The sequence below is a fragment of the Carcharodon carcharias genome, chromosome 13 (assembly GCF_017639515.1).
Source record: "Carcharodon carcharias isolate sCarCar2 chromosome 13, sCarCar2.pri, whole genome shotgun sequence".
Lineage (NCBI taxonomy): Eukaryota > Metazoa > Chordata > Chondrichthyes > Lamniformes > Lamnidae > Carcharodon > Carcharodon carcharias.
In genome coordinates, this window is record NC_054479.1 from 18306654 (window position 1) to 18319436 (window position 12783).

At 41.5% G+C, this 12783-nt stretch overlaps 1 protein-coding gene across 1 annotated transcript in view; it reads right to left on the reverse strand.

Annotated features, from left to right (window-relative positions):
- Positions 1 to 12783, reverse strand: part of slc6a4b (solute carrier family 6 member 4b) — a 44508-nt gene that overhangs the window by 18215 nt on the left and 13510 nt on the right. The window contains exons 3-7 of the mRNA XM_041203031.1: positions 11539 to 11758; positions 10127 to 10265; positions 9484 to 9618; positions 4788 to 4891; positions 624 to 751 (exon numbers count right to left, since the gene is read on the reverse strand). Of these exons, the coding sequence (XP_041058965.1) occupies positions 624 to 751; positions 4788 to 4891; positions 9484 to 9618; positions 10127 to 10265; positions 11539 to 11758 (726 nt within the window). The remainder of the gene's footprint in view (positions 1 to 623; positions 752 to 4787; positions 4892 to 9483; positions 9619 to 10126; positions 10266 to 11538; positions 11759 to 12783) is intronic.

Here is a 12783-nt window from a genome sequence, read left to right on the forward strand (position 1 = left end):
GCAACGCATGCCTCCATCCATCCCCAATGTTCCATCATATCCTCCATGCCAACCCTTGCCCCTCCACCCAACCCCAATGGCCCCTCATACCCTCCATGCCAACTCATAGCATTTCCATGCCCATTCACCCAATATATGTACAGAATCAATGAACCCGATAGTAATGATGGCATGTGTGGAAAAGCTTAAAAAAACAGTCATTCCTAACTTTCTTAAAAAAAACTTCTAACTATAAGAGCGTTAATCAACCAGACCTTTAAAGTATCAATAGCAGAAACTATAAGCACTTGGTACTTCTTTATCTTGCGTAAATAAACACTGAGCCATTAACAAAATAGATCTAAGAGAAAATGCTGTCAATCGAGCAATGTTTTCCCTTGTGTGCACTCATTTCAACAAACGAATGTAAGGCTGGGTTCTCAGCCAAGCCTCATTATGCATGCTGTACTACTAGCTCACTATTTCTATAACACACAGCCTCTTCAAAGAAAACAGAGTTTTGTTTATTTCAGGAAAGTAATGATTTTGCAACCCACTAATGACTTTATTCCAAGCTTCTCCCTTGTACTGATCTACATTTAGCACAGATTATCTTTGTTGCCGAGTTGCTCGAATTCACGCACCTTTGTCTTTTGCCACCTCCTCCACATCAACACTGCGCATCTCAGCCATGTATCCCAGTACTGTGAAAATTACGAAGCCAGATAGGAAACTAGTCAGACAGTTCACTAAACTGGTGACAATTGCGTCTCTGCAAAGAAATTAAAAAGTCAGACTGACACACCAACAATAAAATGCTGTAAACCCAGAGGGTTCATTTTCTGAGTTAAGGACCTTCATCACTGGTTGTGCATATCAGGAAATTGCAGGAGCAGTGTACTTGGTTTCCATCCATTGACTTCAATGTGCACCTGAGAGCTCCTGATATGTACAATTGGCAGGAAAGGATCCCCGATGACCCAGCAGCACGTTTACAGAAAGTTTCCTCTTCTATTATCCCATATATTATCAATTAACATTCTGATTGCTTAATGACTGAATGCCTCCACTGTCACAATAATAAGGAAGCAGGACTTCCCTTGTCCTGATTACGTCTTATCCGATCAGAATTCCCTGGATGAGGCAATTTTAAACAAAATGGCAGGTGCCTACCCCAGTACCAGTGCAGTTGAGACCCACGCCAGGTGTTGGAGGATAGAAATTGTGGTGTTTAGTATCCACTGGAGTCAAGTTTAAAAGAATATTTTTTTAAAATGGCTCTTTTCTATGAAAGTTGATTTGCTTATAACAGGGGTTCCAAAACTATGGGTTAGGAGGGAGCATTGGAGAAGGAGTAGACCATTCAGCCCCTTGAGCCTGTTCCACCATTGAACTAGATCATGCCTGATCTACCTCAATGCCATCTTTCCCACACTATCCGTGAATCCCTTGATGTCATTGGTATCTAGAAATCTATCAACTTCTGCTTTGAACACCCCTCTGGGTAGGGAAGTTCAAAGATTCATCACCCTCTGACTGAAGAAATTCCTCCCCATCTCAGCCCTAAATGGCCTGCCCCTTATTCTGAGACTGTGTCCCCTGGTCCTTCCAGCATCCACCCTGTCGAGCCCTGTAAGAATTTTGTACACCTCAATGAGATCACCTCTCATTCTTCTAAACTGTAGAGAATACAGGCCCATTCTCCTCAGTCTTTCCTCATAAGACAATTTTGCCATCCTGAGGGCAATGCCTTGACCAATCAGGGTCAAGCTGCCTGGTTTAAATTTCAAACAATGCTTGGCAGTTAATGGTCAGTCACCATCAGTAGTGCATTCTTCATGGCAACACCACTTGCCAACCAATCAGCATTCTCTTCACATGCAGTGTCTCCCTCCTTATATTTGGTATTCCTGCAAGTGACCTGATGACTGCAAGACATAAAGCTTAGACATTTCTCTTTTTACAGCAATATTCGAGACCAAAACTGTACACAGTCCAGGTATGGTCTCGCAAAGGCTCTAAAAAACTGCAGCAAGAGTTCCTCACTCTTATACTCAAATACTCTTGCAATAAAGGTTAACGTATCATTTGCCTTCCTAATTGCTTGTTGCACCTACACGTTAGCTTTCAATGACTTCTGACCATGATGGGCTTGCAGCAATAGTGTTTGGGGTTGTGAGGTACCCTTTCTCTGAAGCAACAGTGACAAATGTGGAGAGGAGACTCTGCTGAGCCAGCCCTGGACTCACTGGTTGCTTGCTGCCAAACAGCAAAGGGTAGACAGTGAACCCAAAGTACTCTTTAACCTTAGAAAACACTGTTAGCAGAGTGCTGACAGGGCCCAGGATGTTTGTGTGCTGACTTGGTGCAGAAAGAATCCGGCAAGTGTAACTCATTGACTGACTGCGTGCAGGAAAATCCAGGAAGTCATACACTTGAGCTGGGAAGGTGAATGGCAGATTCAAACTTTACTGTATTTCTGCCCCTGTTGTACAGGCTCCTTTTGGCTGGCTGGCAAATCTGCTTTGTAGGCACCAGCAACTAGACCAAAATTGGGGGATAGTGGGTGGGGGAGAGGGGGTTTGCTGATGGAAGAGTGTCTGATTACTGTGTGTAAGGGGAAGAAGGAGAGGGACTGATTAATGTATGTGGGAGGGAGAGGGGCTGATTACTGTGTGCATGGGGGAAGGAGGAGAGGGGCTGATTAATGTATGTGGGAGGGAGAGGGGCTGATTACTGTGTCTATGGGGGAAGGAGGAGAGGGGCTGATTAATGTATGTGGGAGGGAGAGGGGCTGATTACTGTGTCTATGGGGGAAGGAGGAGAGGGGCTGATTAATGTATGTGGGAGAGGGTGAAGGGCTGATTACTGTGTGGAGGAGGAGGGGGCTGATTACTGTGTCTGGAGGAATGGGGAGAGGTGCTGATTACATTGTGTGTGAGGGAGAGAGGTTGATTACAGTGTGCAGGCCGAGGAGGTGAGAGAGGGCCTAATTTCTGTTTGTGTGGGTAGGGGAAGGGAGAGGGGCTGATTATTGTGTGTAGGGAGAGAGGGCAGAGTGACAGACTACTAAGTGTGGGTGGGGGTAGAGGGGCTTCATTAAGTCTTCTGTCACTGGGCAAGTTAGAGACCTTGGCTGAAACCTACTTGAGTATATAAAATATTAACATATAAAATATTAAAGTACTTTAAAGACATAGATTTTCATATTTATATGATGTATTATTGCATGTTGATTCATAATATGCAAACTTTAATAATTATATACTGAATGTTACTTTGCTGCTTTATTTCTGTTTTGTTTTTGACAACGTCTGGGGGTCACATTAATTTTAAGTGTTAAAATGGAATCACATTGGACAATAGTTTGGCTTATAGCAACTGATAGCTTTCCACCTTTCTGAATTTGCTAGAACCCACTTCCACTTTCTTGAAGTACTGTATTGTTGCATTATGCTGTGGACAGGAGAAGTGTAGCTGCTAGCAATTCCCACAGATCATGCCATCGCCAATCCCTCTTCTTTCCATATCATTGGATTCAAAGTGGATGGAGGCATGAACCACCCACTTCCACTGCCACCTCCAATTATGTGGACCTGGGCTTTCTGCACCCTCCCATCTGATTGAGTTGGTCTCCAGTGGCTTGAGACATCCACCAGCCCTGGAGATGCTCTTTGGATCCCAGGCATATTTCAGTCCCTGGAAATCACATAATAAAAGATTGACGCAAAGATTGGCCAAGTGGTGGATATTGTAGAGGATAGCCATAATCTCCAAAACAATATTGATGGGTTGGTGGAGTGAGCGGTAAAGTGGTAGATAGATTTTAACATAGAGAAGTGTGGGGTCATACATTTAGGGAGGTCAAACAGTTACAGGGATTACACAATAAATGGGAATATACTAAGAGGGGTAGATGAAGTGAGAGATCTTGACATACAAGTACATAGGTCCCTGAAGGCAGCAGTTCAAGTAGACACGGTTGTAAAGAAGGCATATGGAATGCTGTCCTTCATTGGCAGAGGTGTAGAACATAAAAGTAAGGATATAACGTTGGAATTGTATGAAACACTGGTGAGGCCACAGCTGGAGTATTGTGTGCAGTTCTGGTCACCACATTACAGGAAGGACGTAATAGCTCTGGAGAGAGTGCAGAGGAGGTTTACAAGAATGTTGCCAGGGTTAGAAAAGTGTAGCATGAGGAGAGATTGGACAGGTTGGGGTTATTTTCCTTAGAACAAAGAAGGCTGAGAGGTGACTTGATTGAGGTGTACAAAATTATGAGGGGAATAGATAGAGTGGACAGGATAAAATTGTTTCCCTTGATGGAGAATTCTAGAACCAAGGGACATAGATTCAAGATAAGTGGCAGAAGGTGTAGGGGGGACATGAGGAAGAACTTTTTTACGCAGAGGGTAGTGGGTGTCTGGAATTCACTGCCCAAGTTGGTGGTAGAGGCAGAAACTCTAAACTCTTTTAATAACTACTTGGATCTGCACCTTAAGTGCTGTAAGTTGCAGGGCTATGGGCCGGGTGCAGGAAGGTGGGATTAGAAAAGGCATCTGGGTGTCCTCAGGCCGGCATGGACAAGATAGCCTCCTTCTGTGCTGTAACTTTTCTGTGGTTCTAAAAGCTATACTTCCTCCATTTGCCTGCCGAGAGATCAACTGGCTCAGGACAGATGAAGGATTGAACCTGGAACCTTCTTGGCCTGTTTGGAACATGATCATGCACATATTCACTAAGCAACCTGGGAAGTATGTAGAATGATTTAAGAAAAACTTTGGACACTATTTATTTAGCCCTACCGGTAACAGTTGTTGTTGAATTGGTTATAACTCGCTAAAGCCATGATGACTCCAAATCCAGGGCCCATGGAGAAGAAAATCTGTGTAGCTGCATCCACCCACACCTAAAGGAAAGAGCAAAAGATCAGAAATGCAGATCAAGTGATACCCATCATATCTTAATATTGGAGAGAATAGTTTTGTAAAGTATGGCATTAGCATCCTAAAATCCAACTGGCCTTGCAAGCAGCTGAACGATGTCTTAGAGCCTTACCTAGTGGATGGACAATATATGCTCTTTTGGAAATTTCTACTTGCAGAATGTCAGGTAGCATTGGAGCACTTGATTCCAACCAGCAAAGTTGAAAGTTCTTGTCCTCCTGGACTTTTTGTTACTTCAGCTTGCTTGTCTTACCCAGGTTTAAGCTAAACTGTTGGATGGTGCATCACCTCATGGTCCCATTTTAAATAAAGTAAAAAAATGTATAGGTGGAAAGGAAGCTAGCATCAGCCAGGTCACCGTGCTTAAATCATTCCTCTTCCCCAGCTAGGCAAAGGAATCACATGAGGCCTTTAACTTCATCCCCCTGTCAGCTGAATTATGAGACCTGTGTACTGCTGAGTGTGAGGTTGAAGATCCATGTACCCTGACCTACAATCTAGAAAAGGAGATCCATGTGACCTTTAACATCCACGTGTATGGTTTGAAATAGGAGTTGCTTGTAGATATCAGCCTTGTCCACTATCACCTGGGGAGAGAGATCCATGTACATACAGATAAACTGGCAGAAGAAGCTCCTCTATTAACTTCGTCCCTGGACATTGCTGTTCTGTTAGAGGAGACTTTGGAGGAATAATGCAAAAATCCAAGAGACATTGTTCAATTAATAAACAATCTCAGCTAAATCCTTTGAAGTTCCACTGTCAGTTCATTGTAAACCTGGGTGTTCTCTAGACTGCTTCTTTATATATTCGTTAAACCGTGTTGTGATTTTGCAACAAAGTGTGGCTGTGAGGAAATTTAATTGTGCTGCTTGTATGTGGTATCAAAATGACAAAAAATGAGTTACAGCTTTTCTGTTATCTCTTTCTAGGTGCAGACAGTGAGGGAAGTTTTCCTCTTGTCACTGTTTCTAACAAAATCACAAACATGTAGCGGAATGCATTTACTATTTCACGGGAAAAAGCAACAAAGAGAAACCCTCTCACTATATTCACAATATTGCCAGTACATCGCAGCCAGAGGTCTCTCCCCACCTTCGATTTTCCTCACTGCGCTCTGAGTCTTGTTGCATTATGATTCCATAAGCATTACCATGACCATTCTTAAGATGTTGGCCTAGATAATGAAGGGTTGGCAGGCTACTCGACTGTGGAAGGCATCATAGCAGAGTCAAATGCCAAACGCTCACAGCCAAATTGGACTTTGTAGCATTTGCTGGTGGTCAGGAGCAGCAACTCTGCCTGATATTGCTAACTAAATGGAAACTAAGATTTAAACATAAGGCATTCTACTGTATAAAAATACCTGGAAAAACTCAGCAGATCTGACAGCATCTGCGGAGAGGAACACAGTTAACATTTCGAGCCAGTATGAGTCTTCAACTGAACAGTTGTTGAGGAGTCATACCGACTCGAAACGTTAACTGTGTTCCTCTCCGCAGATGCTGTCAGACCTGCTGAGTTTTTCCAGGTATTTTTATTTTGGTTTTTGTTTTGGATTTCCAGCATCCACATTTTTTTGCTTTTATTCTACTCTATATGCTTATTATGTTGGTGGATTCAGTCAAGGAAACAGTCTCCAATTCTTTGAGATCGTTGCAACTCACTTGCGACTTTGTCGATGGTCAGCTATCTAGTCAGCCACACTTGTGGAAATTAAAATATTACGCGAGGGAGCATTATGTGTGTCAGCCCGATTGAAGCCCCTGATGGAGGGAGGTTGTGTTCAATTCGTTAAAAAAAATTGTTTTTATTGATTATTGGTGAAAGGCCAAAGTCTTAGCTGCCGGATATCACCATGCATGTGAAAAGAAAAGTGAAAAAAGACATAGATTAGACGTAACGACGTTAAGAGAAAAGATGGTTAGGGGACTTTAAAGCTTTGTTTTAAATGCCTGCTTGATTTATATTGTCATAGGAAGGAAAGACTGGGAAGTGTAGTTTGGAAATTCTTGAGTTGCAGTCTTTAATTACAGAAAGCAAATTTATTATTAAAACGTTCATCACGTAGCAAGAACCTCATGAACAAAGACTGCACCTAAACCATATGTGTGTTTCAATCTGTGATTTGCATTTGCAAGGGCTTCTCTCTTGTTCTGGCGGAAAAATAAACTCATTTACCTTTTAGAGCTCCCATCCACTCAGGGATGAGTAGCTGTCTGTAGCTAAAGCTGTGGTTAATGAACGAAAAAGCCCAGCTGTCTGCAAGGATGAGGCACATAAATGAATCTGTGAGCAAGAGTGCAATTGCAATAATGATTCATGTAAACCGATGTTACAATCTGAGCCAGATTGGGCAATTAGACTTCACTTAATTTTATCAAAAATATAAATATTTGCAAGAAATTAATACCAACATTGAAGAAGGAGGGTTCATTTTGCAATGTGTAATGACATCCAGAAGATTTTGCTGGTTAATATTTCATAAATTACCTTTTTTAGTTAGAAATATTCACCAGAAGAAATTTTCTTAAATGTTTTTTCAGTAGCAATGATACCAGCTCTTGTCCCTGTTATAATCAATGTTGGAAATCATTAACACCATGCAGTAAGTTAAATAGATTTGTGGTATTATAAAGAGGTGCTGGAGTGGCTCAGTGGGTAGCTTTCCTTCCTCTGAGCTGAAAGGCCCTGGGTTCAAGTCCCACTCCAGGACTTGTTGTTTATGAAAGAACCCAGCTGTGTGTCAGTGCTAGTCCCCAACCTGGATAAATGGGGATAGGAGGGTACCTGGCTGGAAAAACAAGTGCCCAGTCCAGAAAAATGATGGTTGATATGAAAGAGTGATCAACCAGCATTGTGATGACCCCATTTAATGTCAGAATAGCTGCAAGGAAAGGACATGTTACTTTCATTGAAAAAGTTTTTTGTCCGGTGAGAAAGTAGAACCAGAAGAGACATGGATCTTTTTTTTATGTTGGCTTTAAGAGCAAGTAAAAGGATGATCTGTTCTGATGTGATCCCTATCTGTATGGAACATATAAGTAAACTATCATTTTTATGAAGAGCACACCGCTCTTAGTAGAAGGTAAGGCAAGGATGGGGTGTTGCAATATATTGCAGTACAGAAGCAGAGACCAGATAATTTGAATACAAGGAAAGCTAATTCTCTCAACTCTAGTTTCTAGCATTCCTTTCCATTGCAATTTTCTTGGTTCTTTCTTTCCCTATTTTATCAACATCACTATGGTTATTATTACTTTTTAGCTTTATTCTTGTTCTTCATAACCCATGAGTACACTGATCTACACACTCTTCCGCTCCTGAAGTTTCACTGCATTGAAGTCAAGATTCATTGCCCTATCTCCCACTGAAATTCTTGCCTAGCACACCAAACCAGACGAGGCAGCTCAGAAGCTACAGAAGAACCTGCAAAAATAAATATGTAAGCAAAGCAATGGCAAATAAAACTTAATGCAGACTCATGTAAAGCAACGCATATATAAGGAACAAAGGGCCGGTATGTGTATTCCACAAATGTGCAGGAATAACCGAGATGATGTTGAAAGACATCTAAGGACCTGAGTAGGCTGAATATATGCAACAAATAAAGAGCAAGAAACTACAAAGCTAATACAATTTTGAACTTCATAGCCAAAACAGTAGAATGTAAGTGAAAGGAAGTCATGGTTGAATTACAGAGTGTTCTTGAATGCTGTGTTTAATCCTAAAGGCTGAGATAGAAGAAAGACATTTATCCATTGGAGCAAATAAATGCCAGGAGGCTGATTGTTGGTGTTTGAGGTTTGAGTTATGAGGAAATACTGGATACACTTTGGTTTTTCAGTCTGGAAAGAAGGCACATAAGATAGCAAGAAGTATAGTTCATTTGTTAGAGTAGGGCAAAGGAATATAGGTTCAAACTAGTAACAGGGTAAATTTGTGGCTGATATCAAGACTTTCTTCACATACAGAGAGATCAACTCATAGAATGAACTTTGAGATGGTAGAGTGGAGGCAAAAGCCCTGAAATCAATTTTAAGGCTATCTGGATGCTCCCAGTGGGAGTCTTTCTTTATGAAGGATAATATTGGCCTTTTTATCTATAATTATCTTGTGAAGACTCAGCAGTCACCCTGTCACCCTCAGCCTGTCCATTCACTCAAGTACATGAGAACATGAAAATCTACAGCTGGAACAATCTCTGTGAAATAATGGAGAATGCAGAATTTATTAATACTTTTATCATATCTTTCTCATATTGCAGTTTAGTTCTTCAGCAATCGTGAATGGCAAGTTTTTCACCATTTTTTGATTAATTTGTGGGAACATAAAGTGGTGAGATTATTTCTGCTGGTCTTTGCTTTTGCAATTGAACTTCCAACTGTGCAGCTGCATGGTAATCCAGAAATAAGAGATCTTGTGTCTGTACAAATGGAGTACAGCAATGTGTTAAAATTGCAGTGTGGTATCAGCCAAGTAGGTACAATAATCCTTGACATCAAAATAATTATTTCAATAATTTAAGAGTTTTTCTGTCTCATTCAGTACTCACGTCTGTGTCCAACAATTTCTTCCAGTTCGGTTTGAGGTAAAATACCACACCTCGCCATGCTCCAGGTAAGGTGGCTCCTCTTACCAAAAGGATGAAAAGCACCAGATATGGTAGTGTGGCAGTCACCCAGACTATCTGCAACATATGCAAGATATTTGATTTTTAAAAAGTGGAATTTTTCTGTAATGTGCCCTTCTCTGTAATGAAATGGGCAGAATTTTCCAAAGCCTGTGTGGGTGGGACGGGGGCAGACGGGTCCTGAATTTGGTGCTACTGGCAGGTATGTCAGTTTCCTGGCACCGTCCACAAACACCCCCCTCCCCTTCCTCCACCTCACAATTGCTTTAGTTGTAAGTAAGAGCAGCTGTTACTAACTAGGGAAAGGTTAGGTCATTATTCTTAAGTATATATAAGAACCAGTTTCCAACTGTGTTGGGGAAAGGAAAAAGGAGCCTGTTCTCTGGGTTTTGTGGGTAAACCTATGTTAAAGAAAGACTGGTCCCAGATTCCTCCTTTATTTAGTGCATGAGCATCAAATTATAACGTCCCTGTAACACTTTTTATGGCTGCCCCAAAGAACTATTGAAGAGGTGGATTCATTGCAGTTTCACTGTGTTCGAGTAAAATATCACATCAAACAAACCTTTCCAGATGTTTTAACTCCCTTCCAGAGGCTGAAGTAAACAACAGTAAATATGACAAAGAGGCATAAGAGAAGCTGCCAGCGGATCACTCCCACATAATCCAGCCCCTTGGATTTATGAATCTCCAGAACATTCCGTCTAAAAGCAAGAGAAAAATATAAAGAACATGCACCACCCATTTCCAGAGAACAATAGTAATCACATTTCAAAACTAATTCATTTATCGTTGTCAGTTTGACAGCACTCTGTTTCTGACTCAGAGGTAACATGTTCCATTGCTGAATCGACCACACATCTGGGTTGAAAGTTCAATGCAGTAGTGAGAATTGGTGCATTCTCAGCAGTGCTGTTCTCTAAGTGAAATGGTTAACCATCCACCAGCTCAGGCGGCTATGAAAGATCCATGGTGATATTTGAAGGAGAGCAGGGAGGTATCCTGGCCAACAATTTTCCCTCAGCCAACATAACCAAGAACTGGTTTTCTAATTATTGAAATCCCATTTGAGGACCATGTCTTGTTAGAATTGGCTCCTGTGTTTGCCTACATGATTGCAGTGAATACAATTCAAGAAATAATTAATTGGCTGCAAAGTGCCTTGGGACGTCCTCAGGGCATCCAACCATGAAGTTATCATGGCAGCATGTTAATCTGCCATGTTCTAAATATAGAAATGTAAGGTCTTTTTTCATTGGAAGTGAAGAAGTTGAGAGATCCTGAGGATATAATGAAACAAATGCAAGTGGTTCCTGAGAGTTGGACGGAAGTGACAAAAATGTTTGCCTTTATAGGCAGTGAGCATTTTATGTACCTAATTTTCAACTCTGATTCACCTCATTGGTATCACTTCAGAGATTTGACTCAATGGTATACATCTCTACTAAGCTTCAACCAGAACATGGTAGATGCTGCCATGGTAGCTTAGGGGTTAGATGCAATACCCAATGTGATATTCAACATTACGGACAGGCAGGTGCCAGGTATGATTCTTGGTCTGTGCTCAGTTAATTGATCACAGCTGAAACAGCAGTTGGAATGTGACAATTGGACTCAGTGCCCTTTGGCTAGGGACCAGTAAAATTAGCGAGGATCCCACTTCTGATTGAAAAGTGAGCACATAGATATGTTGAATAAGTAAACAGACACCTCGCTGTTCAACTGCAAGGATCCAAATAATGAATAGTTTGACTACACTCTCGATTCACACACATGGAATGACCACTTGGGTGAATGCTGGCAGTGAGTGCAAATAATCGATTATGTTGCAACACCCAGAATTTACATGCCACCTCAACAAATACAACATCCTCCCCATACTTATCCATCCACCACACCATCCACTGCCCAAACAATTTACTTAGTTCTTTGAAACCAGTACAACTGTTTAAACACTAGCCACTTACATGCACTTACATAAAAAACTCTTCAGCTGGCGATCTGGAGAAGTTATTCCAGGTGACGTTATTCTTGCCAAAGTAATTGGTGCAGTTGGGTGTGTTCCAAGGATTGTCACAATTAGTCCAGGGCAAGGTGGCCGTGAATGAACAGTAGAAGTAGTAGAGAGCCCAGGATATGATGGTATTGTAGTAAAAGGAGACATATAGAGATATGATACAGATTGCGTATCCAATCCCTGAAACAAAACACATGTTGGTAATTTGAAAAGGCTGAATCTAGCAAAAGGGAGAACCACGGTACTTATAATCTGGCCTGGGAGCCAATTGTAATTTGCTTTGCCTCTGTCTGTGGCTCCCAACCACTTTTGCTCTATTTTCTACAATACAAAGTCTGGTTGTCTGGTATTAACCACACTTACATTCAGTGTTATTCCTTCTCCCTTTCTACACTTCAGCAAAAGATTTATTAGGATTCCGAAGAAGGTTCACATTCGGCTCAAAACGTTAACTGTTTCTTTCTCCATATATACTGCCAGTCCTGCTGAGATTTTTCCAGAAATTTCTGTTTTTCTTTCAAACATTATTAGGAGGTAAGCTTGCCCTTGGTATCCCAGCTTCCATAAAGGAAGTGGAAAGGTCCAATTACTTCATAGTGCTATGCATATTTCTGGTGTCCATGTTATAAAAAGACACTGGGGAAGGTACAAAAAAATTTACAAAGATGATGTTGAAACTTTACCTTAACTATTCACTCCCTCCACCACCAGCACACCGTGTCTGCAGTGTATGCACTGCAGCAACTAGCCAAGGGTCCTTTAATAACACCTTCCAAACCTACAACCTTCACCACTTAAAAGGACAAAGGCAGCAGGCACATGGGAACACCACCATCTGCAGGTTCCACTCCAAGCCACACAACATCCTGGCTTGGAAATTTATTGCGGTTCCTTCATTATTGCTGAGCCAATATCCTGGAACTCCCTGCCTAACAACACGACATGGACTGTTGCAGTTCAAGAAGGTAGCTCACTGCCACCTTCTCAAGAGCAACTATGGATGGACAATAAAATGCTGGCCTTGGTCAGCAGCACAAATATCCCATGAATGAATAATGATATACTTTTCAGGAAAGGCTGAACAACTGATGCTCTGTTCTCTTGGAAAGGGAAGGCTTAAGGGGTAACCTGATAGAGGACTTTAAGATAATGGAAGGATTCAGAGAGTAGACTTGAAGAAAATACTTCCACTTTTGGAGTAGAGA